The 24891-nt window shown below is 42.2% G+C and overlaps 4 protein-coding genes across 9 annotated transcripts; 1 reads left to right on the plus strand and 3 right to left on the minus strand.

The window, feature by feature from the left end:
- The first annotated feature begins 1551 nt into the window (after window positions 1-1551).
- LOC105457703 (U6 snRNA-associated Sm-like protein LSm8) lies at window positions 1552-3228 on the plus strand. Its single transcript, XM_011702538.1, has 4 exons — window positions 1552-1892; window positions 1980-2020; window positions 2491-2618; window positions 2830-3228. Exons 1-4 carry the CDS (start codon window positions 1862-1864, stop codon window positions 2918-2920), a joined length of 291 nt encoding a protein of 96 aa, XP_011700840.1. The 5' UTR covers window positions 1552-1861; the 3' UTR covers window positions 2921-3228.
- LOC105457701 (protein suppressor of sable) lies at window positions 3013-14932 on the minus strand. Of its 6 annotated transcripts, none has more exons than XM_011702533.1 (9): window positions 14842-14932; window positions 12980-13252; window positions 8626-9004; window positions 8272-8500; window positions 7768-8114; window positions 7462-7675; window positions 7049-7338; window positions 6688-6898; window positions 3013-6418 (listed from the first exon to the last, which is right to left on the minus strand). In XM_011702533.1, the coding sequence occupies exons 2-9, from the start codon at window positions 13021-13023 to the stop codon at window positions 4572-4574; spliced, it is 3561 nt and encodes a 1186-aa protein (XP_011700835.1). In that variant the 5' UTR covers window positions 13024-13252; window positions 14842-14932; the 3' UTR covers window positions 3013-4571. The 6 variants fall into 6 exon arrangements, with proteins under 6 accessions (XP_011700835.1, XP_011700836.1, XP_011700834.1 ...); XM_011702534.1 differs by lacking the exon at window positions 14842-14932 and adding an exon at window positions 13383-13959; XM_011702532.1 differs by lacking the exon at window positions 14842-14932 and having other exon boundaries at window positions 12980-13959.
- Window positions 14933-16458: 1526 nt separating this feature from the next.
- Window positions 16459-20488, minus strand: LOC105457704 (DNA repair and recombination protein RAD54-like). Its single transcript, XM_011702539.1, has 10 exons — window positions 19926-20488; window positions 19401-19613; window positions 19125-19315; window positions 18814-19016; window positions 18291-18730; window positions 17943-18204; window positions 17691-17853; window positions 17203-17608; window positions 16889-17052; window positions 16459-16810 (listed from the first exon to the last, which is right to left on the minus strand). Exons 1-10 carry the CDS (start codon window positions 19926-19928, stop codon window positions 16618-16620), a joined length of 2238 nt encoding a protein of 745 aa, XP_011700841.1. The 5' UTR covers window positions 19929-20488; the 3' UTR covers window positions 16459-16617.
- A 71-nt stretch (window positions 20489-20559) lies between these two features.
- LOC105457705 (V-type proton ATPase subunit B) lies at window positions 20560-24439 on the minus strand. The gene is made up of 4 exons (XM_011702541.1): window positions 24045-24439; window positions 22783-23249; window positions 22039-22704; window positions 20560-21652 (listed from the first exon to the last, which is right to left on the minus strand). The coding sequence occupies exons 1-4, from the start codon at window positions 24130-24132 to the stop codon at window positions 21386-21388; spliced, it is 1488 nt and encodes a 495-aa protein (XP_011700843.1). The 5' UTR covers window positions 24133-24439; the 3' UTR covers window positions 20560-21385.
- Between the last annotated feature and the right edge of the window lie 452 nt (window positions 24440-24891).

Below are 24891 nucleotides of genomic sequence, written 5' to 3' on the forward strand. Positions count from 1 at the left end.
TTTAAAACGCCGATTTCATTAGCGGAATCAATAATAGTCAGCAGCGGCTCGAGTCGCGCTTAAATCTCGTCGTAAATCACGGCGAATAAAACGGGATGGCCATTTTGTGAATGGCGCTTTCGTCGTTTTTCGCCTATCCTCTCGGCCGCGCGACCGCGTGCCCGATAAGCGGCGACTTCGATTCGCGCGGATAAAATATCAATTTGAGAGATACGAAACTTGTGTGACTGTCGCATATTTCATATTTTGTTATAGTACCTTTGCTCCTTCTTACTTCCGACTCCGCGGCGCGGTTATCCGAGCGAAATTTATATGCGTCCGTGAGCTGGAAGTCTCTCGAAACTTTTCGCGTAGCGAAAATCCTGGAACGGAGAGACAAAATCGAGTCAAGTCACGGCGGAGGGGCGCGGAGTGGAAAATGCGGATTATATGTCCGATCAGCGGGACAACGCCGAGATGTGCTCCCGGCGCGCACCAGAGCACACACCAATACGAAATGAAAAGAAAACAATTTACCTGAGGGGAGCCGCGGTGAAAGCCGGTGAAAGCCTCCGGCGCGGCAGTCGATATCCCGTGCCGCATTGAAACGGCATGCAAATTCGGACGCGAATTAGTGTCGTGTGCCGGCGCGCAAACGGTAAAGCGCGTCCCGCGATCACGGGCCGACCGCGCGGCGGTAAAAGCCCGCAACGGGACGGCGATCGATCCGGGCGGCTTTTTAATCCGTCGTATTAAAAGGATTATTACCTCGTCCCTCGGCGACTCGACGAAGCTCCCGACGGGCCGTCGACCGACGTTCGAAAACCGCCCCGACTGCGCCTGAACATGTCGCGCTTCGCGCCACTTCGCGCGCCAAATAGCGAATGAGGCGAATGCCCGGCGCGCGGCTGGCGCGCCAACGCCACCAACTTCACGGTAGCGACATCTCGCGTCGGCGCGGTGAAACCAATAGCAACTCCGTCGTTTCTGTCGAAATAAGCGGATAAACAAACCAGATGATAACATTAAATTCGAGATTTAAAAATATAGGCCTGTTTTTTATAACCGAACTGCTGCACTAATTCATCTTTCTCTTTCTACGTTGGAAGAAGAAAGATAAACTCTGAACTAGTGTAGCCAGTTCAGCTATAAAAAACAGACCTTATATGAGAAAGAGCTAAATGATAATGTAAAATATCGGAAGTGAAATTTGTGTAAAAATACATTAAAAAAAACGGAAAACAATTACAAATGGCGTTCTACATCGCAACTTTTTCCATGACAGATTTATCGGACAATCATTTATAAAAAAAAAGTAATCTTTTTAACTGTCGATTAAATTAATTAGATAATTTAATGGGATGTGCAGGGGGGGAAGACTTTAGAAAGCAAGATCGTTCAAAACCGACCTGTAAAATTGTAGGTCGCCTATGAATATAATTCTGTATGAATATAATTGAATGATCTTTGAATATAAAATCAGAATGAATGCGGCTTATTTCGCAAAGGGAAACGAGAGAGACAGAAAGACCTCCAGGATTGGATTTTCCCTCGATTTAAGCTTGCTTTCTCCACTAAAGTGTGTTTGCACGCGAGCTCCGTAGCTCGTTCTATTTGTACAGTCTATGATCGGACGTGGAAGTTCGATTTATTTCGATTCATATTTGCAGTAACGCCGAGTAACGCCACGCGCCGCGCGTTGTTTGCTACTATATATTGTACGCTACACGTGTCCTCACCTCGACTCCGAGTATTCCGACATCGTTGCTACATAATCGCTAACCTAACCTACAATCTACATTCGTGAAAACTGATGACCGCTAACGTATTTATGCGGTTTTATATCGATATTTAGGCAGGCAGCTGTGTGCGACAATAAATAATGGCGTCAGGACTGGAGAGCTACGTGAATCGTATCCTTTTTATCGTAACAATTTATTGTTCGACTAAGTTGTGACGAGCATAACATAAATGTATTAACCTTTAACAAACCGATTCAGACACAGTTTCCATCATCACATCGGACGGTAGGAATTTTATTGTAAGTACACAAATTCGCAAAATCACGATTATTTCGATTTACATACATATACAAGTTAAAGGCTTTCATAATTCCTTTGTACTTTGCTCGCAAATGTAATTGCGGTGAACAGTAGAATATACTATGTTTACGTTTCATATAACATTCAGGATTATTGAAAGTATTTTTACAAAATATTCATACGATCTTTGATATTAAAGTTTTATTTATCGGCAGAATGTAATTATACTTGCTAAAAAATATGAAATATCAATACAATGTTAATCATTGCAGATCTTTAATAATACCTTATCAATATATTTTGTGCTTCAAAAATTTGACTACATATTCTTTCAGAATGTTTCACAATTGCATTTTACATTTCAAAACTTTAAATAATTGCACCCTGGCAAAAGAATAAAATTTTAATATCAGAAACTGCAACTTCAATATCCATCGTAATGATTCTTCAAGCAGAACTTTTGTCTTAGGGCACACTAAAAGGTTTCGATCAGACTATCAATCTAATTTTGGACGAATCACATGAACGTGTATACAGCACTACGCAAGGAGTGGAGCAGGTTGTCTTGGGTTTACACATTATCAGAGGCGATAACGTGTCAGTATAGCCTCTTGAGATAAATACACAAAGTAGTTTCAATAATCATAATTGCAATATGATTGTTCCTTTTATTATTACATTATTCGTTACTAGAAAAATATAGAAAAATAATTTTACTTTGCGCTAACATTTATGTGAAAATAAATATGTAACATAAGTATTCGTTAAAAATTTCACATCACTTAATCACGTTGTGCTGCTTTTTCAGAGCAATAGTAGGAGAGTTAGACGATGAGATGGATGCAAGATTGGATCTATCGACAATACGAGCTGACCCCCTAAGTTCTATCATACATTAAGGACTGAAATCTTGCAATTGGAGTCATCGCCTATTCTCGTCCAAATTTAAAATAAAAAATCAATCGCGAGTATTAGAAAAAAGTAATACAACTTTTCATATAGGTCGTATATTGTACAAAAATTTTCCATTTCTCATATATAGACGTTTACCATATAATTGTATTTTAAAAAGTGCACAGAGTTAATACAGCGGTATTTACATCATTGAAACAAACCGAAAAGTTTGCGTTTGAATCAACAACTCTCGTCTGTACAAAAATCTTGCTATATATAATATAATAATAAACTTTACTCTTTACAAATGTAATTTTCGCTCTATATCTATATATAATGTAGCAATAATAATAAAGAAAAATATGTAGATTAACATCGAATAAGATTTAATTCAGCGTAAGTCTTAATATTCTGTATTTATTCTTAGATTGATCTTAAATAACGTACGGCTATAGAAATTTCTGCATTGTCGCAGAGCATTTAAGTTCAGACACGCAGGTCTGTACTACTAAAAAAATCAGTGAAGGATCTAAGTAATTAACCTGCATCGGAGGTGTGCGAGAGTACAGAATATTATATATATACTTCGACATGATTTGCATATTCCCACGATAAAATCACTCGAAGTAATATTGGAATCTACACATACTCGCGTACCTTCCTGTTTTTTTTTAAAGCGTAGAAAAGTACTTCGTTACATGTTTTGCAAAATCGGTATACATTCATTTCTTTCTTTACAAAATATTGCAGTTTCACCTTAGAATCCCTACATCTCCGCGACACGTAAATGGACAATGTCGATTTACGAATCGCAGGTGCCAAATCGTGAAAGAGATAACGCGCGGGTCTCGAGAGACCGCGGGGCGTCTACATGTCACTTTGTGGAAGACAACGAAATTATCGATTCAATCGTCTCTGTCCGCTGAACGTCTCACATGCTCGTTTCTTCATTCTCGATTAATTACTTCGGCGCGCGACTTACGTGTGCTAAGTGTCTTTTCGTAGAATCTATTTATTGTAAACGAGTGGATACACATTCGTCATTGTCTATGTATAAATATCTCTTACATTATGGACTTACGTGTCTAATTAATATTCTTGAGAATTATGCAACGAATTATAAACAAGAGTGATGGATCCGGTATGTTCCGAATGTTGGAATACACTGACTTTCGTGTGATACTCCAAAGGAAAATTGCACGTGTATGAGCATTATATGCGATAAAGTTTCTCATTTATACTTAATATAATTTAAGAATTACGTACAATAAGCTAAATCGCTCAACAATTCTCAATCTATCGATCACTATCGTCAAACGTTCAGCAATATATCATCAAATCTTCCTCTTGAGTCAATTCTACAGATTTAATTTTATATATATATAAATATAAATCAAAGATACACATATAGATAATTATTTTTTGTAAAGAATATTTATAAATATTTACATACATATTTTTATAGATTTGTAAGAAATAAATCTGTAGAGCTACGCAAGAAAGTGCCTTGATATTATACTGATGCATAAATTGGAAAGACTTCGAAACATGGTTTCCGGATGTGTTACGTGCACGCATAATATATACACATGCGAACTCTATCGCTTGTGAGAATTATCATCAGGCGCTCACAATCTACTTTCCCTAGTACACCTTTTAATTATTGGTCACCATATTGGTCCTGCTGCGATTTCTCCGACGGATACGGCCGCCGCGCTGCCTGCTGCCCCAATCGTCACCACCCATCGGACCAAAGTTGGGTCCGTTTGAACTGTTCGGACCGAACGGATCGCCGCCACCGCCACCAGGTCCTCCAAAATTATTGAAATTGCCACCGCCACAAGGATAAGGAGGTCCTCCCTCATAGTTATCCGGACCAAAGGTGGCCGGCGGCCCAGGACCTAACAATCCAGCCCCGTTGTTACGCTGCGCGTTGAAACGTGGGTCGAAGTTCATCTGATTCTGGGGTGGCATCGGAGGCCCATTCATACCCATCGTCGGACCGTGTGGCATGCCCATAGGCGGCATGTTCTGCGGCGGCATCGGTCCAGCGTTCATCATCGGCCTCATCGGACCCATGTTGCCCATGTTCATCGGATGATTTGGACCCATCGGGCCCATCATACCCTGAGGACCCGGACCGGGCATGCTGCCGGGCAGCGGACCGCTGGGCATACCAGGTCTCACCTGCATGCTGGCGGGACCGAGACCCATGTTAGGTCCCATTGGCTCCATCCCTTTGGACATCATCGAAGCGTTGGCCACATTCTGCGAGGACGACTGCTGACTGGAAGCCGCCGCCTCGAGAGTTTTCCGTCGCGGATCCGAGCGAACACACTGCGGCGGCGATTTCGGTGTTTCCAGCTTGATACAGACGCCGCTCTGCGGCGGTGGCGACATCGGCGAGTCGGCCAGTTGCTCGGGCTTGGAGATACGGAAGATCTTGCGGAGGCGCGGATCGTACTTGACCTGCGTATCGTTCTTCGTTAACTTGAGACCAGTGTAATCCGGTCTGGGTATGTCCACTACATAGACCTTGTATGCCATCGGCGGATGCGACGCGATACTTGCGTCGATCTCGGTGCACGGTACATGCGCGGGCGCCGGCTTGAACGGCAGGCTCAATATCTGCCGCAGATCCACGTCGGATTTGACACGCAGATCTGTGTCGCCGAAATCACCAGACTGAAAACGCTGTCGGAAGTCCATGTCCTGCCGTCTGAGATCTTGATCCGCTCTCGTACGGAGATCGATGTCCATGGTCGCGTCCACCGTGGTGATGCCGGAACTGTAGATGCTTGTTTCCAGCCTGAGGGGCTTCTGTGACTCCCTCTTCACATCGGAAGATATGCTGGGGCTGCTCGGCTTCTGCTCAACTTCTCGGCGTTGCCTGGGATCCCGGGACATTCGTGGATCCCTGGATACGGACATGGTTGATGAACTCGGACCCGGTGACCGCCTCGGACTCGACGATGTCTCACCCTCCGCTTTTATTTCGTGCACCGATTTAGTTTTCGCCTCCTGATTCGCGTTTGCCGTTTGTTGCGTCTTGCTACTTGTGGAACTCTGAGCCTTCAGGGTGGAGAGCAACTTGGATACCTCGGCACTGATGTCTATCTTGCTCAGGTCACCTAATTTGTCCACAATAGCAGCCGGCTGGGGTACGTTGGATGTGGATGTCGCAGGCTGGAAGCCTTCTTTGATAACGACATTCTGAGTCTTCTCGGTGGACTCGATTTCATCTTTCGAACTATCCACTATGGTAAGATTACCTCCCTCGTCGTCATCATCATCGTCGTCCTCGTCATCCGAATACCAATCCTCGATTATTTGATCGGCATTAGGTGTGTTGGTATCGTTATCCATGTTTTTCAAACTGTCCTGAGCTGCGCGTTGTTGCTGCTGTATTCGCATAAACAATTCTTGCGCCTTCTTTGGTAAGTGAGAAGGCACTGTCTCGTGATCCTCTATAAAGGAAGAGATGTCGCGAGATTGTTGTTCGCCTGTTAAAAACAGACACAATTGTATTTGTATTTATTTTTTCAATTATCTATTTGCATAATATATGTATATACGCATTTTACATAAATTAGATTTATAAGAATGAAAGGATTAAAAGCAATGCACATGTATAAAATATCAATTAGTAAAGAAATAAAAATATAATAGTAATTTATATTATTATTATTAAATTAAATAATTTAATGTTATTAAATCCTATAATATATTAAATATAGCTGAAGAAAATTACGATGAGATAAGCAATTCTTACTTTGTTCATTACTATTAAGCTTTCCCTTTTCCTTATCATCATCTTCAGTTGGCACTTCGATAACAAGTTCCGATTCCTCATCCTGATCACTTTCGTCATCGAGTTTATTTCTCGTGAGACTTGCTACTTTATCAGCTATACTATAGACGGGTGGTGGTAGTTTCTTTGCGTTCAATAACTGCCTCAAGTCGACATCTTTCCTCTTTTTCGACTGCAAATGTAAATAATAAATTTTATGATGATTATGCAATCGTTACATTTTTTAATTCAAATTTAGCTATAATTGTAATCATAATTTATTACAATACAAATTACGATTACAATTATAAATGTAATTTGTGCAATAATAAATAAATTATACCTCCTCTGATACATCTTCTTCCAAGTTCTTCGTATGACCTTCTTTTGTTTTTTCAGGTTTATTTAATTCTGCAGTTCTTTCGCTATAAAAATCTACAGGTGCAGGAATTTGCGCTTGTTGTTGCGTGGCTAAACCTAACGCCGCGTTTGGAAGTTGAAGACCAAGTTCGTTTGCTGATTGCAATAGCATAATCTGCTCGTAAGGAACTCTGTCCTCATCTGATCCCCATCGTGTCTTCTTTCCAGAAGGCTTTCTTTCCCTCACATTTTTTTGCTGATTTGTTTGTTCTTCTATTTAATCAAACAATTATTATTTTAATATTATTTATAAGAGTTGAAATGAATATCAAAGTAACATCACGATACTTTGAGTAAAAATAAATTAATTTTCATTTATTAAAAGAGACAGCTTACCTTTCTCTTCTTTATCATCAGTCTTTTCTACAGGTACTGATAGATTCAATTCGAAGAGACTAGGAATCTTTTGATTCGTTGTATCTTGGCCTTGTGCTAGAGAACGCGCTGTTTTATTTATCATTATCATAGCACCTTCTCTACTTAATCTTGGAAATTCACCAAGAATTTCCTTTGGTGCAGTTTCCAAGTGTTTCAAAAGAATATTTTTTACCTAAAACACAAAATCAATCCAAGGATTACTTTCGGTAATAAATTTAATATGACTAGTTTCATTCTTTTCACAGCTACAAAATCACAATGTACCTGATCGTTCAAAGGCTGATGAGAAAATTTACAATTGTCGCCCTGAATGCACGGCAAACCTGTGTGAAAGTACTTGCAAGGAAAATCATGATGCATATAGAGGCACTTGTCTCGTTTTGCACAACAATCCATAAGGTAGAACTTGCATAATTCCATCTTTCTAGGTGGCAAAGCGTTATGCGAGAATGGACAATCATCCCCTCTGTGACACTTTCCTTGCATATAATATACGCAGATTGTATCCCCATCCTGGTGATCATTGTTCTGCGGGCGGCGATTATTTCGATCATTTCGAATTTGGCCCCGTGTCTTATTCTTACCACGTTCGTTCTTGCCACCACGACGCCCTAAATACACAGAAGCGTTAAAAGTAATCCAAAAGATAATAGAGTTGATAATCGATAAATTATAATTTTAATTATATAATCATAATAAAAAGAATTATATTTTAATTATGTGATTATGTTAAGATAATTAAGAGAAATAGAAATTAGATCTCTGTACCTCCTCCACCTCCTCCACGTCCAGTACCGCGTTTGCTGTCATTTTCTCGATGTCGATTTATGTTGGGCCTTTCCTCGTAATCCGAATTGTTGTCAAAATTCTCATGCTCGTTTGTACGCCTGGGGGAATTATTCTCTTGAGACTCCTTCCTGATGGGTGAAGCTCCTCGTACGAACAGCATCTCATCTTCATCCTCATTCGCGTTCTCGTCATCGCTCAATTTTCGTTTCTGTGTATTATAAAAATTTTGTCATGAAGATCTATGTGTCTATGGTTATCAAAAGCACGCTTCATACAGAAAAAAAGTTTAATGCATCCATATAAATAAAATGTGTCATTGCGAATTTTGCATACCTTCTGATCCTTGCTACGATCCTCTTCTCTCTCATCGCGCACTCGTTTCCTAACTTTGTTCCTATTGTTCTTGTTCTTCGTTTTGATTTCTTGACTCTTCCCTGCATCCTCCTCCATCGCAGCTTTTATAGCCTTTTCGACATCTCCAGCCCAATCTTCAGTCGGACCCTTATATTTCATAAATCGGTCATGCTTGCCACCCGCTTGTGCAGCCTGCGGCTTTTTGTTCTTGTTAAACTTTGCATCAAAATTCTTATTCTTCGCAGTATCTGGCTTTGGTGCTGGCTTGACAACCTCCGGTGCGTCATTCGCCGCACGAATGACTGGTTCATCATCCTCGTCTGATGGAATTTCTCCATCTTCCAAATCGTTATCGGTGCTATTGAGAAAAGAAAAGAAAAATATTATGAAGGTCATGTCTACAAACAATACAGATGCTTCGTAAGTTATTCCTGATTTGTAAACAACCCTTCAAGTATTTTCATTTCACATTTGTATATCACATTAGCAATAACTATACTTTTATAAATTTTCTTATATTCAAATAAAATTTATATAGAACAATTTTTCAATTTAATGCGTGAAGGGTAACTTTCTTATGTGTAATCATGTAGTTATGAATCTCTTCATTAAAACGATTATAAGATGTTCTAATTCAACAGTTGCAACGACGACAATTGCTGCTTTCATATTCAGAAAAGCTTTCTGCTTTTAACGTCTCCGAGGAATATTATTCATCGTTATGTAATAAAATAATGGAACATAAAATACCGAGTCACTGAAATACAGTCTCCGTATATATATGTATGTACACAACTATGACCCTCCTTCGTGCGCGATAAGTTAAGTAAACATATACAAAATCTCTAACGAGAATAAGATTTACGTTTTCGTTTTCATTTTCATTCGTCAGTTTATCGTTCATGCATTACTGATAATACGAAGATGAGCAAGATCTGATGATGTTCGTTTCTCAGAATACATCTCGACGTTGGTACACCGAACACATCGGCGGAGAACGCATTTTCTCGGTCGTTCGGAAAATCAATCTCGCGTGACAGCTGCGGCGCATCGCACGCGAGGTTTTCCAACGGAAATAATCATATGTTCATGGTTTTCTACGAGAAAGAGAGCGCATCTCTCGACTTATGTTATCACCTCATCGTAATTCATAATAGCCTGTCTCGGACTATATCACGAGTGTGTGGTGGTGGTGGTGGTTGCGGCGGCGGTCGTGTGCGTGCGTTTCTTTCGTTCGTTCGTGCGTGCAAGCGTGCGTGCGTGCCTGCGTGCGCCGCGGCGGGCTAAAAATGACGCCAAGGCGAATTCATGAAGACGGACTCGCGATTGTCGCCAAGGTCAAATTGATAGCGCAAGCAGTCATTGAACAGGTCGGCGGACTATATACGTCGCGCGGAGTAAACTCTCTCTCTCTCTCTCTCTCTCTCTCTCTCTCTCTCTCTCTCTCGCCCCCTGTGGAGAGGGGAAAGCTCGGATTGCGCGGGCTGTAACGTGGCGGCGTCGTAGCTACTGGTCGTGCCGAAAACATCGGTCATCCGCTGTGATCCGCCGCCGCACCGTGGAAAAGGAGAACACCGCGGGAAGGGAGGAGGAGAGGGGGAGGGGGAAGGCGACGTTACGGCGCGAAACAGGGGTTGCGCACTCGGGTGACGTAGAAGCCCGATCGATGGACGAGATCCGGCGGGAAAACGAGCAGGTGCGCGCGCGGGGCTACCGAAGACGCTGAGAATCACGGTTCTGCGTAAACACGCGCATATAATATGTACACACATACACACTCCGGTCCGGTGTAGATACATGAAGGGGGAACGCGAAATAATTAAATATATACACGGGTTACAATTTTCAACAACGCGGAAATTATCGATCTCTTATATTGTCCGCTAATAATAGAAATGACAGACGGGCAATAAGATTTTTCGCGCGATAGGAAAATCGAGCGCGGCGAGGTCCTGCGGCTCCTGTGACAGGAGCTATTTGCTGAAAGCGCGGGAACGAACACGCGTGACTGCGAAAATTCTAAAAAAGAACGGCAGAAGAGTTGCTTGAATCTGAGAATCGGACGTTAATAGATCCACAAGTATATAATACGCCGAATGTTTACGATGGAAAAATAATAGCTCACAGTCTCGCGGACTGATTAATTAATTGGCACAAGGTCCTTTCCGCGTGTCTATACGGCATCGGAGGGTCGAACTCACCGGGGATTACATCGCCTCCTGACGTCCTTCGCTTAATAAACCCGTTTCCACTTGCAAAATCATCCATTCCGTAAAATCATCGATCGATTATCGGGATCAATGTACATATACAGACAGGTCATCGCAATTGGGACGGTGCGGTTATCGAAAATAAAGATAAGATTGGAGTTGCCTTACCGCTCTCATCGGGTTATCATCAATTCATCATCATCAGATCATGATCATCATTATCATTATGACGAATCGTCATAATCATGGTGCGTTACAGTAGCATAACGTCGAAGGAGAACCACCACATTCTCAACATTGTCGTCGTTGCAACATATAGTCGATTTAAAGGCAACATTAAAGCCGATGATGCCGAAGAAGACATATTACGCCGAAAAGCTCTTCGCGTGTCGATTCTCGTTCATTGAAGAATATCTCCGTTTTTCTATCTCTATCTCTCTCTCTCTGCCCGCTGAGCGTTGCGTGCGTACCGTGCGTATGTGCGTGTCTCGTGTGTTAAGAGGGTAAAGACTAAAGGTCTTCGGACGAGCGTCCGATTGTTCTGGCGTGGAAGAGTGCATATAGAGTGACTCAGATCTATCGCTCTTCATTTGTGAATTCTGAGACGATTTTTCCCGCAGAACGAACAAGGCCTTTCTCTTTTAATTTTGCACAATTGATCTCCTCTCTCTTCAAAGTTCAAATTAAATTTTGGACGTTTCATCCTTGAAATTAAGATTTTAGATCGATGATCATAAAGATGAGAAAAAGAATTCTTTGCAAAAATTGCTCACGTGATGACAAGGTCTTAATAATTGTATGTCCAAATGAATCCTTCACTGCCGAACGGTTTTATTAATATTCATAGCAAGATTATTGGCGCCACATTTTCATGGGGGATTAAACTTAATCAGTTTAATCGAGAAAATCATAGAAATTTCATCGAGAAAGCAAAACGCGATACATCCGAGACACCTGATATATGCATATATTGTGGGAGGAAGAATGGGATTCTCCGTATTCGTTTCATCCTACTTCCTATACACGCATCGTTGTCATACACGAGCGTAATCGATCTTTCGTAAAGAGGGAAAGAAAAGCTGAAGGAGACCTAGGCAGTCGACCGGAAACGACCCGGAAACGATCGATTTATAATTCTGTAGCATTTTATCGTTCCGACTTGGATTCGCTCGCGAATCGAAAGCCGATCGGACCGATTCAGTTACGCGTTGATTAAATCATGTCTACTGCAAAAGATTTAAAAAACATATTTACTTGCCGATCTAAGATTAATTTTAAGATATTTATCTTATTTTTGCGTTTGATAAAATTATCGCGCGTTCACGATCGCGAGATCCGAATCAGCCAAAACATTCTGCCGCTTTTACATACAATCGCCGGTATATTCTATAAATAAAAACAAGCCGAAGTACATTACGCGCGGTGATTCTTCCGCGTATCATCTCCTCCCCCCCTCTCTCTTTCCCTTTCTCTCGCCAAAATTGCACCCCGACCCAATTCTGAAAATAATCCGCCGGGATCGCAATCAGCTCGCAAGTCGCGAGAATGATCGCGGTGCCATTTCGACGAGGATTGCAGGAACGGCCTTGACCCCCTGTCCACCCCGCTTCCTTGCTTCAAATCGATCCGCCGTGTCCCGAGAGAGAAAATAGAGCAAACGGACAGATGCCTTTTTTTTTGAAGCGGGGAAAAAAGCTACAGAAGATCGTGACGACGCGAAGCATATTTTATAGAAGAGGAAACGCGAGATGCGTCAAAGTCAAATGATATTGCTCTTTTTCGATGCGCTCTGGTGGAACGTGTCGAAACGGGACGAATGAAGAGAGGGAGGGGGAGGAGAGGGGAGGAGGAGGAGGAGGGAATGCGTCACCGAGGAGAGAGGAAGCGGGGGAGCTAGAAGAGATGTGTGTAATACTAACTTGTATGTACGGTAAAGAGTATGCGTGTTACGTATATGTCTAGGTGTGCGTGAACGATGATTAGTCACTCGCGAAATTTTCTCCTTCGTTCGCCTTTCGGTATGTCCCACATATTTTATGTACTCGACGGCGGTAATTAAAAAGAGAATATTCATAGCGCGCGGAAGAGTTATTTGGTAGAGTAGTATAGTTTAGGAGGCAAACCTTTGGATCAGAGTCTCAGCCGCGGAAACACTCTCTACTGCCATTTTCGCTTTCGGTTCCGCAGATCGAGTGCGTATGCGCTCTCGTTGGTACCCCGGAGTGAAGTACCGAGTTTCCTATATATCAGCACTGCGGCCGTCCGATCGGCCGAGACGGCGGATCATACGATCGATTCGCCCGACCACACTCGACAGGTCTTTGCTCTGGAATAATTGCGTCGCCCGAATGCTAGCATTTGGGAGAGCTTAATGAGCGCTCCACATATGAAACAAACTGTAAAAAAAAAATTGCTTCGTTTTTTCTCTCTCTCTCTCTTTCTCTCGTTCGCTCTCCCTTTCTCCGTCGTGTCTCTAGCTTTCTCTTTTTTCCCGAAACCGATTGCGTTTGTGCCCCGAAGACTTACGCTTCCTCTTCCTTTTTTCCTCTCTACACGGGGGGAGGGGAAGGGTCGCTTTTGTTACGTTCTTTTCGTTTCACAAAGATTTTCGCGGATATTATCGACTCGGCTCGGATTTGGAAGGCGTTTAGAGGCAGGCAAGCCTTTCTCTCGGAAGTCTTTTCTCCTACGAACTGAGTTGAACGCGGATATGTACTGTGCACTTATCTCGACTGGTTTTTCTACCCTCGGCTTTTCTCCCTTTCTCTCTCCCGTACCGAGGGCGGCTGGCCGGCGGATACAGATTTTTCTTTTCGATTTTTTTTTCTTTCACTAGCGAGATGTTCACCCCTTACGCGTGGGTCTCTCTCTCTCTCTTTCTCTCTCGCCCAATGAGTCGCGCGTGAAAATTGGAATACGGTCAAATCGCACGATCCTCCTTTCCTCGCCGTCGCGAAAACGACGTCATTCTGGCTGACGTGGCATACGGCTGACCCAGCGACGACGAGCGGCTCTCGTCGTGGGCGTCTCTCCCGTGGCGATTATCTTTTACCTACCCACCCTGTCCGGCCTGGCTCGCCTGTTTGCCTGCCCGTCTGCCTGCCTTGCCTGCCCCGGGTGCCCCCCGCCGTAGTCCGTTTGTGTGTCTGAGTGTGACGTCGTTGCGTGTGCGACCTCGTGTGCGCGCGCGACGTGCCCGAAACGGAAGTGCGACGCGCTGCGAAAATGGGAACGCGCTCGCGCGTGCGTACTCGTCGTCGAAAACCCGCCGGAAAATGAGATAAAAAGAAGATGGAGGAGAAGGAGAGGAGGAGCGGGGGCGAGAGAAAGAAGAAGAAAGCGCGGCTCTTTCTCTCTTTAGACGGAGAGTGTCCTGTTCACCCCTTTCCCCCGGCGTCTCCTTGCCGAAATAAAACGATGCTTTCACTTCTGCGACTTTAAACCATACGAAGGCACGATTCTCTTTTTACGACAGTAACGTTGGCTCTTTCTACTCCTCCTCTTTCTCTCTCTCTCTCTCTCTCTCCCTCTTTCTCCGAATAACGACGAAATGTGTATTAACGACGTTCGGCCCGAGAGCGACAGAGATAGGGAGCGACGGAGAGCGGACTTTTGCAAATGCGCGCGGACTCTTGCCGAGAGAGTGAAGAAACGCTCCGGGAACGAGGACGAAATTCTCGCAACCTCGGAGTCGCGGATAAAATCCGGAGGTGTCACGGATCTCGCGTGGCTCCGCGCGACGACGTCCCGAGACGACGAAGCGACGTTCAAATGCGCGACAATGACAGACAACAAATGTCTCTTCGCCTTTCTTTCTCTCTCTCTCTCTCTCTCTTTCTCGTTCGCGTCTCTCTGCGTCGTTCGCGAGATTTCGGATCTCTCGGCAAGGGCGTTTTTTAAAACAGCATGTGGATGCAGCGAAATAAACGAGCCGCAGGCAAAGACGAAGAGTACGAGATCGGTCGGACAAATGCGTATTATTTACTCTCTCAGCAGTCAGTATAAAAATGTAGCGGTTTATATGACGATGATCGAAAACTTCGGAGATTGAAACTAAACATGGCCACATCTGGAACTATTCTGAGCCTCCCAGCCAGACGCCCGTTGCGGAAACCCGTCGGGATGGCGGTGGCGGAACAAGCGAGCAGCGGGTCAGGAGGGAAAGCGACGCGCGGCCCGGCCAATCGCGCGCCCCGCTCGCCGCTCACGTGACCGCGTGCCGCGCGTCCGCACGCCGCCCGCGTCGACAAGCTCCATCGCGGCTCACCCACCGCGCCTCCTCGTCCCCCTTTCTCACGGTCCCGCCGCGGCGCCCGCGAGCCGAACCGATCTCTCGTTGCGCGGCCGCGCGTGAGACAGAATTCCTGAATACCCGACACCGCTGTTGCCCCGCATACGGAACTTCTGTGAAAGGCGTGACGCGCCGTACTGCGCGACCTGAAAACATTCGGGCCGCGTATAACGCAGGTGCGTGACTCGACGCATCTCCCGAGGCGCGCAATCACGGGCCAGGCGCGACGAGCACGGAGAACGATGATGAAAGATCGTACAATCCTGGCCTGCTCGTCGTTCATCGTTGGAAATCATTTTTTTTTTTTGACACGCGTTTGATTACGTCGCGCAGCTACATTATTTATTAAGTCGTTAAATGAACTTTGATTTTGCTCTTCCGAGTATCAGTAAATGCATTCTTTCCGACGATAAATTTGTTTTCCATTCGATTAGATAAGAGACTACGTGCGCGAAAAGAACATTGTTGAAAAATATATAAAACTGTTGAGAGAAGAAATGATACGTCATCGATTGTTTTTTTATAGAAAAATGCTGAAACACATGAATTTTGTTTCGGAGAATATGAATAAAAATATCAAAATGTGAATATTATGAATTCAATTGTATTATTTCACCTTACATACCTAACGCTTAAAAAAATTTTAGATAGCAATAAGAGTCAATTTACACAGTCTCAAAAGTTATTAATTTTTATAATTGTATCTATTTATTTAACTTTAAATATTTTTGGAAATTTTGAAAATTAAAAATTCACAAAATTTTAGAGAACAGTTTTATTTTATCAAATAATCGTCTTATTTTATAAGTCAAATAACTGTCCTCTATTAATATTCTATAAAATTTTTCTTAAAAATTGTTGTGAACATTTTATAACATTCAATAACATTAAGTTATTTTGGTTACGGCAGTTATTTTAGTGAAGCTATGTGTAACATGTATGTACAACAAAAATATATATAATATTAATTTTAATTTGCATATATATAAATGCTAATTTTTCACATCCTATATAAATGGAATATTTTTTAATCTTAACATCATAAATATTGTATTCAAAGTTTATATTTACATTTTGAGAAAGGTATTAAAATATATTTATTTTTATCTAAATTTTATCTTTTTCTTACGTATGCAAAATAATTTATTTACACAAGATGTAAGGCACATTTATGTTGACATAAATTGTAACTGCATTTCTACAAAAAAAAAAAAATTACGACAATCTTTTTGTACAAAATCAACTAAATTGCAAATATAATAAGTCTATAATAAAATAAAAAAAAGAAAATTTAATATATTTAAGAAAAAATTACAGATTCTGTTTTTATTTTCAAGAAAGAAAAACCATTGAACAAATAAATTTCTTAATAAGATAATCTCTTGCAGTTACAATATTTCTTACCAATGTCATTGATGTATCTACTTTAAAAATTTCGAAATAAATTGCTAACAGATCGTCAGACAAGAGTCATTTTACTTGTTCATGTGAACGATGATGGAAAACAAATGAAATACCGCTAGCCCAACATTGTCGTAACGGTATGTCCGGCAAATGCCGCGGATTGTGCGAGTGTCGCCAGTCGGACAGATCGGAATTGCAATCAGATTGCTCCGACGGACCCTTCACCTCGATGCCATTGACACAACGTTTGCATTTGAACCTAAAGAAGAATAGTCATTATTCATGTATCAGATGTATATAAAATGTTTTTTAAATAACAGTTTGAATGATTTTATACTTTGCGTGCGTATCAGAAACCGTATTCTCCTCCAATTTGAATAAATCACGCAAATCGTTTATGGTGAAATGTCTCGCCACGTCGTCCTCTTGATCGACCACCGTAGAACTCAATGCTTTCTTATGGGCTTGTCTCTGGAAAATTTTTTCCTCTATCGTTCCAGTCTGGAAATATAAAATGTATATCTCGTTTATTTAATACATATTAACGACTTAATTATTTATATATAAACGTAATATTAATTTTCATATCTACTAAACAAATATTTTATATTAGTTATTGTTCGATAAAAATATTGTTATTCTATTACTAACAGAAAGAAAACGATAGACGAAGCACGGTTTCTTCTGACCGTCTCTCCAGACTCTGGCCATCGCTTGGTCATCGTTTGCGGGATTCCAATCTGGATCGAACATGACGAGACGATTCGCGCCGATGAGATTCAAGCCGCATCCACCGGCTTTCGAACTGAGCATAAAGATGAAATCGTTGCTGCTGTCACTGTTAAAATTCTCGACTACTTTCGCTCTTTTCTTAATCGTCATCGTACCGTCGAGCCTCACGTAATTGTATGAACGTTTGTGGCAGAGTTTCTCGAACAAATCGAGGGTCTGCGTATAATTGGACACTAGTACTATTTTGTCGTTCGTTGTGGTTTTAATAGACGCTAGGAGGCAATCGAGAACCATCAGTTTGCCCGATAATTCTGGTAACAGCACTCTAAAATAAAAATTACTCGTTTATCAAGTCTGACTCAAATAATAAATCGTCAATCGTTCATCAAATAATAAATTAATCTTACCTTGTCGAGTAATTTGGCGGTAACAAAGATGCAGCTCTCTCAAGTCCCTCTGCCTTTTCCATGATTTTATCGTATATCAAGTCGGGATGATTGCACAGCTTCTTTAAGAGAGTTATGGCGGCCAAAGCCGACAAACTGCCTCCCTTCTTTGAATTATCTTTTTCTATACAAGGAATACGAAATATATTTTATTTCTAATAAGTGATATTTACTCCATCTCAATAATTGTTAGTTAAAAAGTTAAAACTGTACCTTCCATAGATCTTTTTATACTATCACTCTGTATGAAATTCTTGTAGAGACGCGTTTGCAGTTCTCCCATTTTTATGCATACCACGAGCTCGTACTTCAATGGCAAATATTTCGAAAGCAAAGCGCTGGTACGTCTAATGAGACATTTATTAACAATGGATACTAAGTCAGACAAACGTTCCTCAGCGACTTCACGTTCCGCGTCAGTCGCAGCTGCGTCTTGGCCACGTAATATGGGCGTCTCATACCTTCTTCGAAATTCCTGAAAGGATAATTCCAGTGTTACAAGCTGTAATACGTATATTACAACAGCAATTTCATACATGATAATAGCCGACTATTGTTTACCTGTGCAGTTCCTAATAATCCTTGATTAACGAAGTGTACGAGGGAAAAATACTCCAGAAGATCATTTTGTATGGGCGTGCCGCTGAGCAACACTCTTCTCCTGGCTTTCAAACCCATTAAGGATTGGTACGTTAGATTTTCAGAATTCTTCAAGCGGTGACCCTCGTCGCACAATACCAGGCCCACTTCGTCCTGATGCAGGACGTGTGCGTGTAAACGAAACGTCTCGTAACTTATAATGAGAATGGGCGTCACGCATCTGCCGTAGGTTTTCATAAAACGGATGAGTTTCTGGTCAATCTCCGCTTTCTTTCCTCCGTCGATAGCGACAGTGTTGACCATGTTTTTCAGCCACTTATTAATTTCGTTGTCCCAGTTCTTCACCAAAGAACTGGGCGCGACTATAATTGCTTTCTCTATTAGTGGTTTAGCCTCCGGTCCTACGCATAACACAAGTGTCTTCCAATTTTTGTAACCGTTCGTTCTATTTTCTAATTTTGTTGATAACCTTACGACACTTTACCTTGCTTCAACAATGTCCACAACAGAGTTATGCACTGCAGCGTTTTGCCGAGGCCCATTTCGTCTGCCATGATGCAGCCGTATGCGTTCTCTATACGTTTGCCCGTGACACATTCGTACATAAATTTCACGCCTTCGCGTTGATGCGGTCGTAATACATTGCACAGTATGGGATCCACAACTACGTGTACGAGCTGCTTGCATCTGCAAAAATTAAACATGTAATTACAATCTGCTTGGTCTCGAAATATATTATCTTAATAAAACTGCGAACTGCAATAGGAGCACAGTACAAATGTGCATTGTACATACGTATCTACTTTCAGTCTATCGTGCTCCGATAATTCTGGTGGTGAATAGACAATCAATGCGTTGGGTTCGTCAGGATCATGCAACGACCTGCGTGGTCCTGGCAGACGTAATCCAAGAACTCGTCCGGACAATTGGTAACCAGGTATTGGTATTTGAAAGGGTTTACTGAGAAGCTTCCTCACTCTCTCTTCCTAATCAATAAGTCATATGTTACCTCTACAGCAACGAAACTAATAACAATATAAAATAAAGATTGCCATTTATAAGTGGACTTACGTGCTCGGATACTATTTTCTGCATCGTGCAAACGCCATTGTCAGAAAGGGGAACAGATTTGCGTTCCGATATCTGTATATCCTTGACATTCTTGCAGGTTCTTCTTTTCGACGCCTGTGTATAATTTTCGGACGGAGTCAATTCCACAATGTTGTGCGGTAGATCCAAGAGCAGAGGCCGTTTCCCCCTTTGACTAGGCGCCGATGATCGAATCTTGCGTGCATGCAAAAAAAAAGAGATACATTGTGTAGGTACAAGATACAAGTACACAATCCACTTTATTTGTTACTTAGCAATTTTGTTACATCACTAAAATATAGATTCGATCAGACAAATGGATACTTCAATTCATTTAATTGAATAGACTCTCGTCTTTCCTTCTCTCATTCTGAATTAATTATTTTATCAATAAGTTATAGGCACATGACACACATAACCCCCATGTTTCGTATCATTTTGAATTGAAGTTTCCAGAAATAACACATTAATAAGCAAAAAAAATAGAAGTATCCTATAAATTATTACCATCTCAAGCGTTCAAGCATTCATTTGAAAATCAACTCGGCTATTCCTTCATTTCCTTCGGTAATTTATCGCTGCAGATGATAAAAGTAATGCGAACCGGTAAACAAAACCCCTTTCAAATTCAATCAATCTGATATATGCCAGGTTTATGCTGATCGGTGATTGGCCATCCATTGCCTCGACAGCCAATCAGTATTTTCGAAAGAATATCTCCGTAAAACGATAGTAGATGGAAGCACATACATGCCATCTTTCGTCGTAATTATGAGCAGCAGATTTAAACGTGGAAAACTGAAAATTCCCTCTTTTCTCGTTATCGTTTTAAATATTTTTTAAATACAATTTCTCTTTTGCTCGATTAATTTCGATAATGAGACGTATTAAACGAGAATTGTAACTGCTGTTGAACAAAGACATGTTTCTCAACTTGGCACTTTAAAGTTTACCGCAAAATCTGTAAATTTGAAAAAAAAAGAGGATTTAATTACAAATTGTATCTCAAAATGCGAAGACACTCATTAATTATGGGTGTGTAAAACTAGGAAATTTAATATTGTTATGTAAAAATTAATGTTACAAAAAAATTAATAATCGACTGAGGATGAAGCAAGTAACATTAAAATAAACGAAGCGCTTCAAAGACAACAATTCTCCTTTAATTCTCTATTTCTAACATATACAGCTTGTCTTTCACAAGACGACACACGATGACTTGTTTCGCTCGGAACATTCTCTAGAGGTAACTGTACATATTGTGTTAAATTCTCATTCGAATTAGCTCAAACGCATAAAGAATCTCATACATGTGAATTTCGCAGTGGAATGTGGGGAATGCACAAATACAATACGTGATTGTGGATTCCTCTATGCTCTTTTCGTCTATGTTAATACTGAATGATATATTACACTTTACAATAATTGCTCTGCGTGAGTGAGCATCGTCGCTCTAAAGCACGAGAAAGATACATGTCTCAAGTATTGAAACAATATTATATCCAGCGTTTATTATTTCCATGATATAGATAACATATGTAGTCTCGGATCTGCAACTCGCAACTTTCGCATGCAAGATCATCCGAAATAAATTGTAATTTTTCAATTTGCCTTATATATCAATACCGTTGATATCCATTTTACACTCTCATTGCACAACATTAAAAAACGGTACACAATCCTGTAAGCTTGTAACATTAATATTTTTCAATAGTCTGCAACAAAGGCGCGTTACTCTTTTATCTCCCACCCTTCCCCCCCCTCTCATTATCCGAAAGCGTATACGCCATTTAACTATTCTCTTTAATCATTCTCTTGTCACGTTACATCGATTTTTTTCATAAATATATCAAGAACAGGCGTGTTTTTTTTCATTCCAATTAATGAAGAGAAGGTAAATCGTACTTGTACGCGCAATTCCATTAAAACAAGCTTACGCATAATGCGAGACAAATAAAAGGCGGTGATTAATGACGGGAATCTCTTGGATAGAATTCCGCGAGGGTGCTGGCTGGGATTCGCTTAAGCATCTCCTTGGGGAAGATTCGCAGAAGCTGCCAGCCGATGTCCAGTGACTCGAAGACCGTGCGGTTCTCGTAGCTGCCCTGCGAGATAAAGTTCTTCTCGAACTTCGACAGGAATTCCAGGTACAGCAGATCGTCCGGCGTCAACGCCTCTTCTCCCACGACCGCTTTCATCGCTTGGACGTCTTTTCCAATGGCGTAACACGCATACTAAAAAAGATATATTTGGAATTATAAAAAATAATTACAGAAAGATATTTTTAGATTAAGGTAAACGTACCATTGACTGAACATGTATCTATATCCGAATATATACACGCACACAAAAATTTATTTTTAAATGCTTTTTCTTCATAATATTATAATTTAATTGTAATCTTTAAATATTTTTCCAATTAAATGTTGATATTAAAAAATTGGTAATAAAAAAAGCATTTGAGACTTAATGAATTTTGTATACGTGTTCGGATATAGATACATGTTCACTGGTACGTTTACTTTAACTGTAGAAAACAGAACTGTGCAAAATAATATTACAATTTCATTTCACAGCCTAAAAACATGCTTATTTTTTTTCATAATTTATGACAACTCACCAATTGATTGGACACGTCGGAGTGATCCTTTCGTGTCATACCCTCGCCGATGGCGGACTTCATGAGACGCGACAGAGACGGCAGTACATTCACGGGTGGATAGATCTGCCTGTTGTACAGCTGACGATCGACGTAGATCTGACCCTCGGTGATGTATCCGGTAAGATCAGGAATCGGGTGAGTAATGTCGTCGTTCGGCATGGTGAGAATTGGGATCTGCGTGATGGAGCCATTGCGTCCCTCCACACGGCCGGCACGCTCGTAGATCGTGGCGAGATCGGTGTACATGTAGCCAGGGAAGCCACGTCTACCCGGTACCTCCTCACGGGCGGCCGAGACCTCGCGCAACGCCTCAGCGTACGAGGACATGTCCGTGAGGATGACCAGCACGTGCTTCTCGCACTGATACGCCAGGAACTCGGCCGCCGTTAGGGCGAGACGCGGCGTGATGATTCTCTCGATCGTCGGATCGTTGGCCAGATTCAGAAATAGGCACACGTTCTCCATGGAGCCGTTCTCCTCGAAGTCCTGTTTGAAGAAACGCGCGGTCTCCATGTTGACACCCATCGCCGCGAACACGATGGCGAAGTTGTCCTCGTGAGAATCGAGGACCGATTTGCCGGGCACTTTCACGAGACCAGCTTGACGACAGATTTGCGCGGCAATCTGCAAGGTGAGAAACGAATGTATGCAATATCCTGTGTGGACAATTTGAGAGCAAGTGACAAAAAGATAAATATATACCTCGTTATGCGGCAGACCAGCGGCGGAGAAGATGGGAATCTTTTGGCCACGGGCGATGGAGTTCATGACGTCGATGGCCGATATTCCGGTCTGGATCATTTCCTCTGGATAGATACGAGACCACGGATTGATAGGCTGTCCCTGAATGTCCAAATAATCTTCCGCGAGAATTGGCGGCCCCTTGTCGATCGGTTTTCCCGAGCCGTTGAAGACACGGCCCAGCATGTCTTCGGACACCGGGGTCCGCAGAATGTCGCCGGTGAATTCACAATGAGTGTTCTTCGCGTCGATGCCGGATGTGCCCTCGAACACTTGGACCACCGCTTTGGAGCCGGAGACCTCCAGAACTTGGCCGGAGCGTAGGGAGCCATCGGCGAGCTTCAGTTGTACGATTTCGGCGAACTTTGGAAATTTCACTTCGTCCAATATCACCAATGGACCGTTTACTCCAGATACTGTCTTATAAGCTAGAAAGAGAAAACAAGTACTTTTAACACTATACTTTGGACATATAAAACTGGATATAAAAATTATACTTATTTAGAACTTATTTAAAATAAATAAAAAAATATTGATACAAATACTTTTATTAATTATAATAATAAATTAAACGTTTGTATTTTCTAAAAATAATTTCTATCTACATCCTTTGCCTTGAAAAGACTTCATAATTTCTTTCCTTAATTCATAATTTTCATAAAACTATATTAAACATATTATATAATATCTATTCGACATTTGTTCAACATACGTTTACATTTCCTCTCATATTGTATCATAATTTCGTGAATATTAATTAACAGTATGGGTTACGCCCATAGATGAAAAGAATATTCAAATACTTCTGAATTAAGAAAAACAACGTATCTCGGATAATTATTTTGGAATGTTCCAAGATCAACAAACTGTCTCCAGATTCTTTAGAAGCTCAAAAGGAGCAATCAAAAGTGGTCACGAAGGCCGCTCGAGTGAACACGAGTTGTCGGTCACATGACGCTGGCAGCTTGAGGAAAACCTCGGGAACGGCAAACCCCCCCGGGAAATCGTCCCTACGTCGCCTCTAGCCCTCGCAGATTCGCGAACCCGCGAGGGAGGACGACGCGCGCGATCTCATCCTCCGGGGGAGAAGGGCACGCGAGAAATCGCCGAGATGCGGGATCAGCTGACTCGAGGTTGGGGAATCGATCAGATGCTACGCCCAACATCGCGGATGCTCCGTGCGCCCGAGCCGTCTTCCACCTCGTCCCCGACGCTATACTTACTGAGACGGGGCTGGGCGATGAAGTCCCGGGACACGGCGAGCACGTGCTCTTTGTTCGCCTGGTGGTTGCTCATCGTCTTGGAATACATCTTGGGGGAGGCTGCGTTCTTCGCGTACACGTCTCACACTCGCGCGTTATCCGCCACTGCTCTCGCCCCGACGAACAGCAGAAGATACTGGCTTCTCGCCGCTGCGTCGACGGAGAGAGAGAGAGACGGATTGATGCGACTGCGGTAGGGGGAGGGTAGGAGGATGGAGGAATACACGGAAATTGCGAGAGGAGAGCTCGGGTGCGGCTGCCCCGGGTCTCGTGCCTTAAAATGAGAGAATCGCGTTCCTTGGAATGAAACGCGAAAGACAGCACGGATGTGCGCTTCGGCAGAGAGAAAGAATAGCAGCAGCAGAGGTGGGGGAGGTGAGAAAAGGACGGGAGACGAGGCACGTGCAATCACGTGGCTCGAACTCGGTGAGTCGTTGAACGTTTCCGTCGGGCCAGGTTCGGCGAAAGGGTCGATACGCGGTGTGAAAGGGAGGCGTGCGAAATTAAAGAGAACGTCGACATAATTATTGATCGCGAGATCCACGGTCGAGGAGATCCGTGCTGTTTATTCCTTGACGCTAATTCCCGCTGTCAAAGTCACGTCAAATGGCGGTTCCTTCAATGCGCGATTACTTGACAGATCGGCTATATTTCCTATAATAATTGCCGCATTCTGGATGTAATTTCAATAGAATTGCAGTACCGGCGAATTTATCACATAAGTATATATTACAAACTAATTGAGATAAACGAATTGTGCAGTTGATAATCGAAACGTCTAATGAATCATAAATATAAAATATTTCTC

The sequence above is a fragment of the Wasmannia auropunctata genome, unplaced genomic scaffold, assembly GCF_000956235.1.
Source record: "Wasmannia auropunctata unplaced genomic scaffold, wasmannia.A_1.0 LD335163.1, whole genome shotgun sequence".
Lineage (NCBI taxonomy): Eukaryota > Metazoa > Arthropoda > Insecta > Hymenoptera > Formicidae > Wasmannia > Wasmannia auropunctata.

Excerpts from the sequence above, each read along its gene's own strand:
- LOC105457705 (XM_011702541.1), bottom strand. The coding sequence starts at position 24,132 with ATGTATTCCAAGACGATGAGCAACCACCAGGCGAACAAAGAGCACGTG. Across the intron at positions 23,250-24,044 it reads CATCGCCCAGCCCCGTCTCA|CTTATAAGACAGTATCTGGA; the intron begins GTAAGTATAGCG and ends TTCTCTTTCTAG. Across the intron at positions 21,653-22,038 it reads CCGACGTGTCCAATCAATTG|TATGCGTGTTACGCCATTGG; the intron begins GTGAGTTGTCAT and ends TATCTTTTTTAG.
- LOC105457704 (XM_011702539.1), bottom strand. Across the intron at positions 19,316-19,400 it reads AGAAAATAGTATCCGAGCAC|GAAGAGAGAGTGAGGAAGCT; the intron begins GTAAGTCCACTT and ends CTTATTGATTAG. Across the intron at positions 16,811-16,888 it reads GTTTCTGATACGCACGCAAA|GTTCAAATGCAAACGTTGTG; the intron begins GTATAAAATCAT and ends ATTCTTCTTTAG.
- LOC105457701 (XM_011702531.1), bottom strand. The coding sequence starts at position 11,446 with ATGAAGAGCGATAGATCTGAGTCACTCTATATGCACTCTTCCACGCCA. Across the intron at positions 6,899-7,048 it reads AAGAAGATGTATCAGAGGAG|TCGAAAAAGAGGAAAGATGT; the intron begins GTATAATTTATT and ends TTACATTTGCAG. Across the intron at positions 6,419-6,687 it reads GCTTAATAGTAATGAACAAA|GCGAACAACAATCTCGCGAC; the intron begins GTAAGAATTGCT and ends TGTTTTTAACAG.
- LOC105457703 (XM_011702538.1), top strand. The coding sequence starts at position 1,862 with ATGGCGTCAGGACTGGAGAGCTACGTGAATC. Across the intron at positions 1,893-1,979 it reads ACTGGAGAGCTACGTGAATC|ACACAGTTTCCATCATCACA; the intron begins GTATCCTTTTTA and ends AAACCGATTCAG. Across the intron at positions 2,021-2,490 it reads CGGACGGTAGGAATTTTATT|GGCACACTAAAAGGTTTCGA; the intron begins GTAAGTACACAA and ends CTTTTGTCTTAG.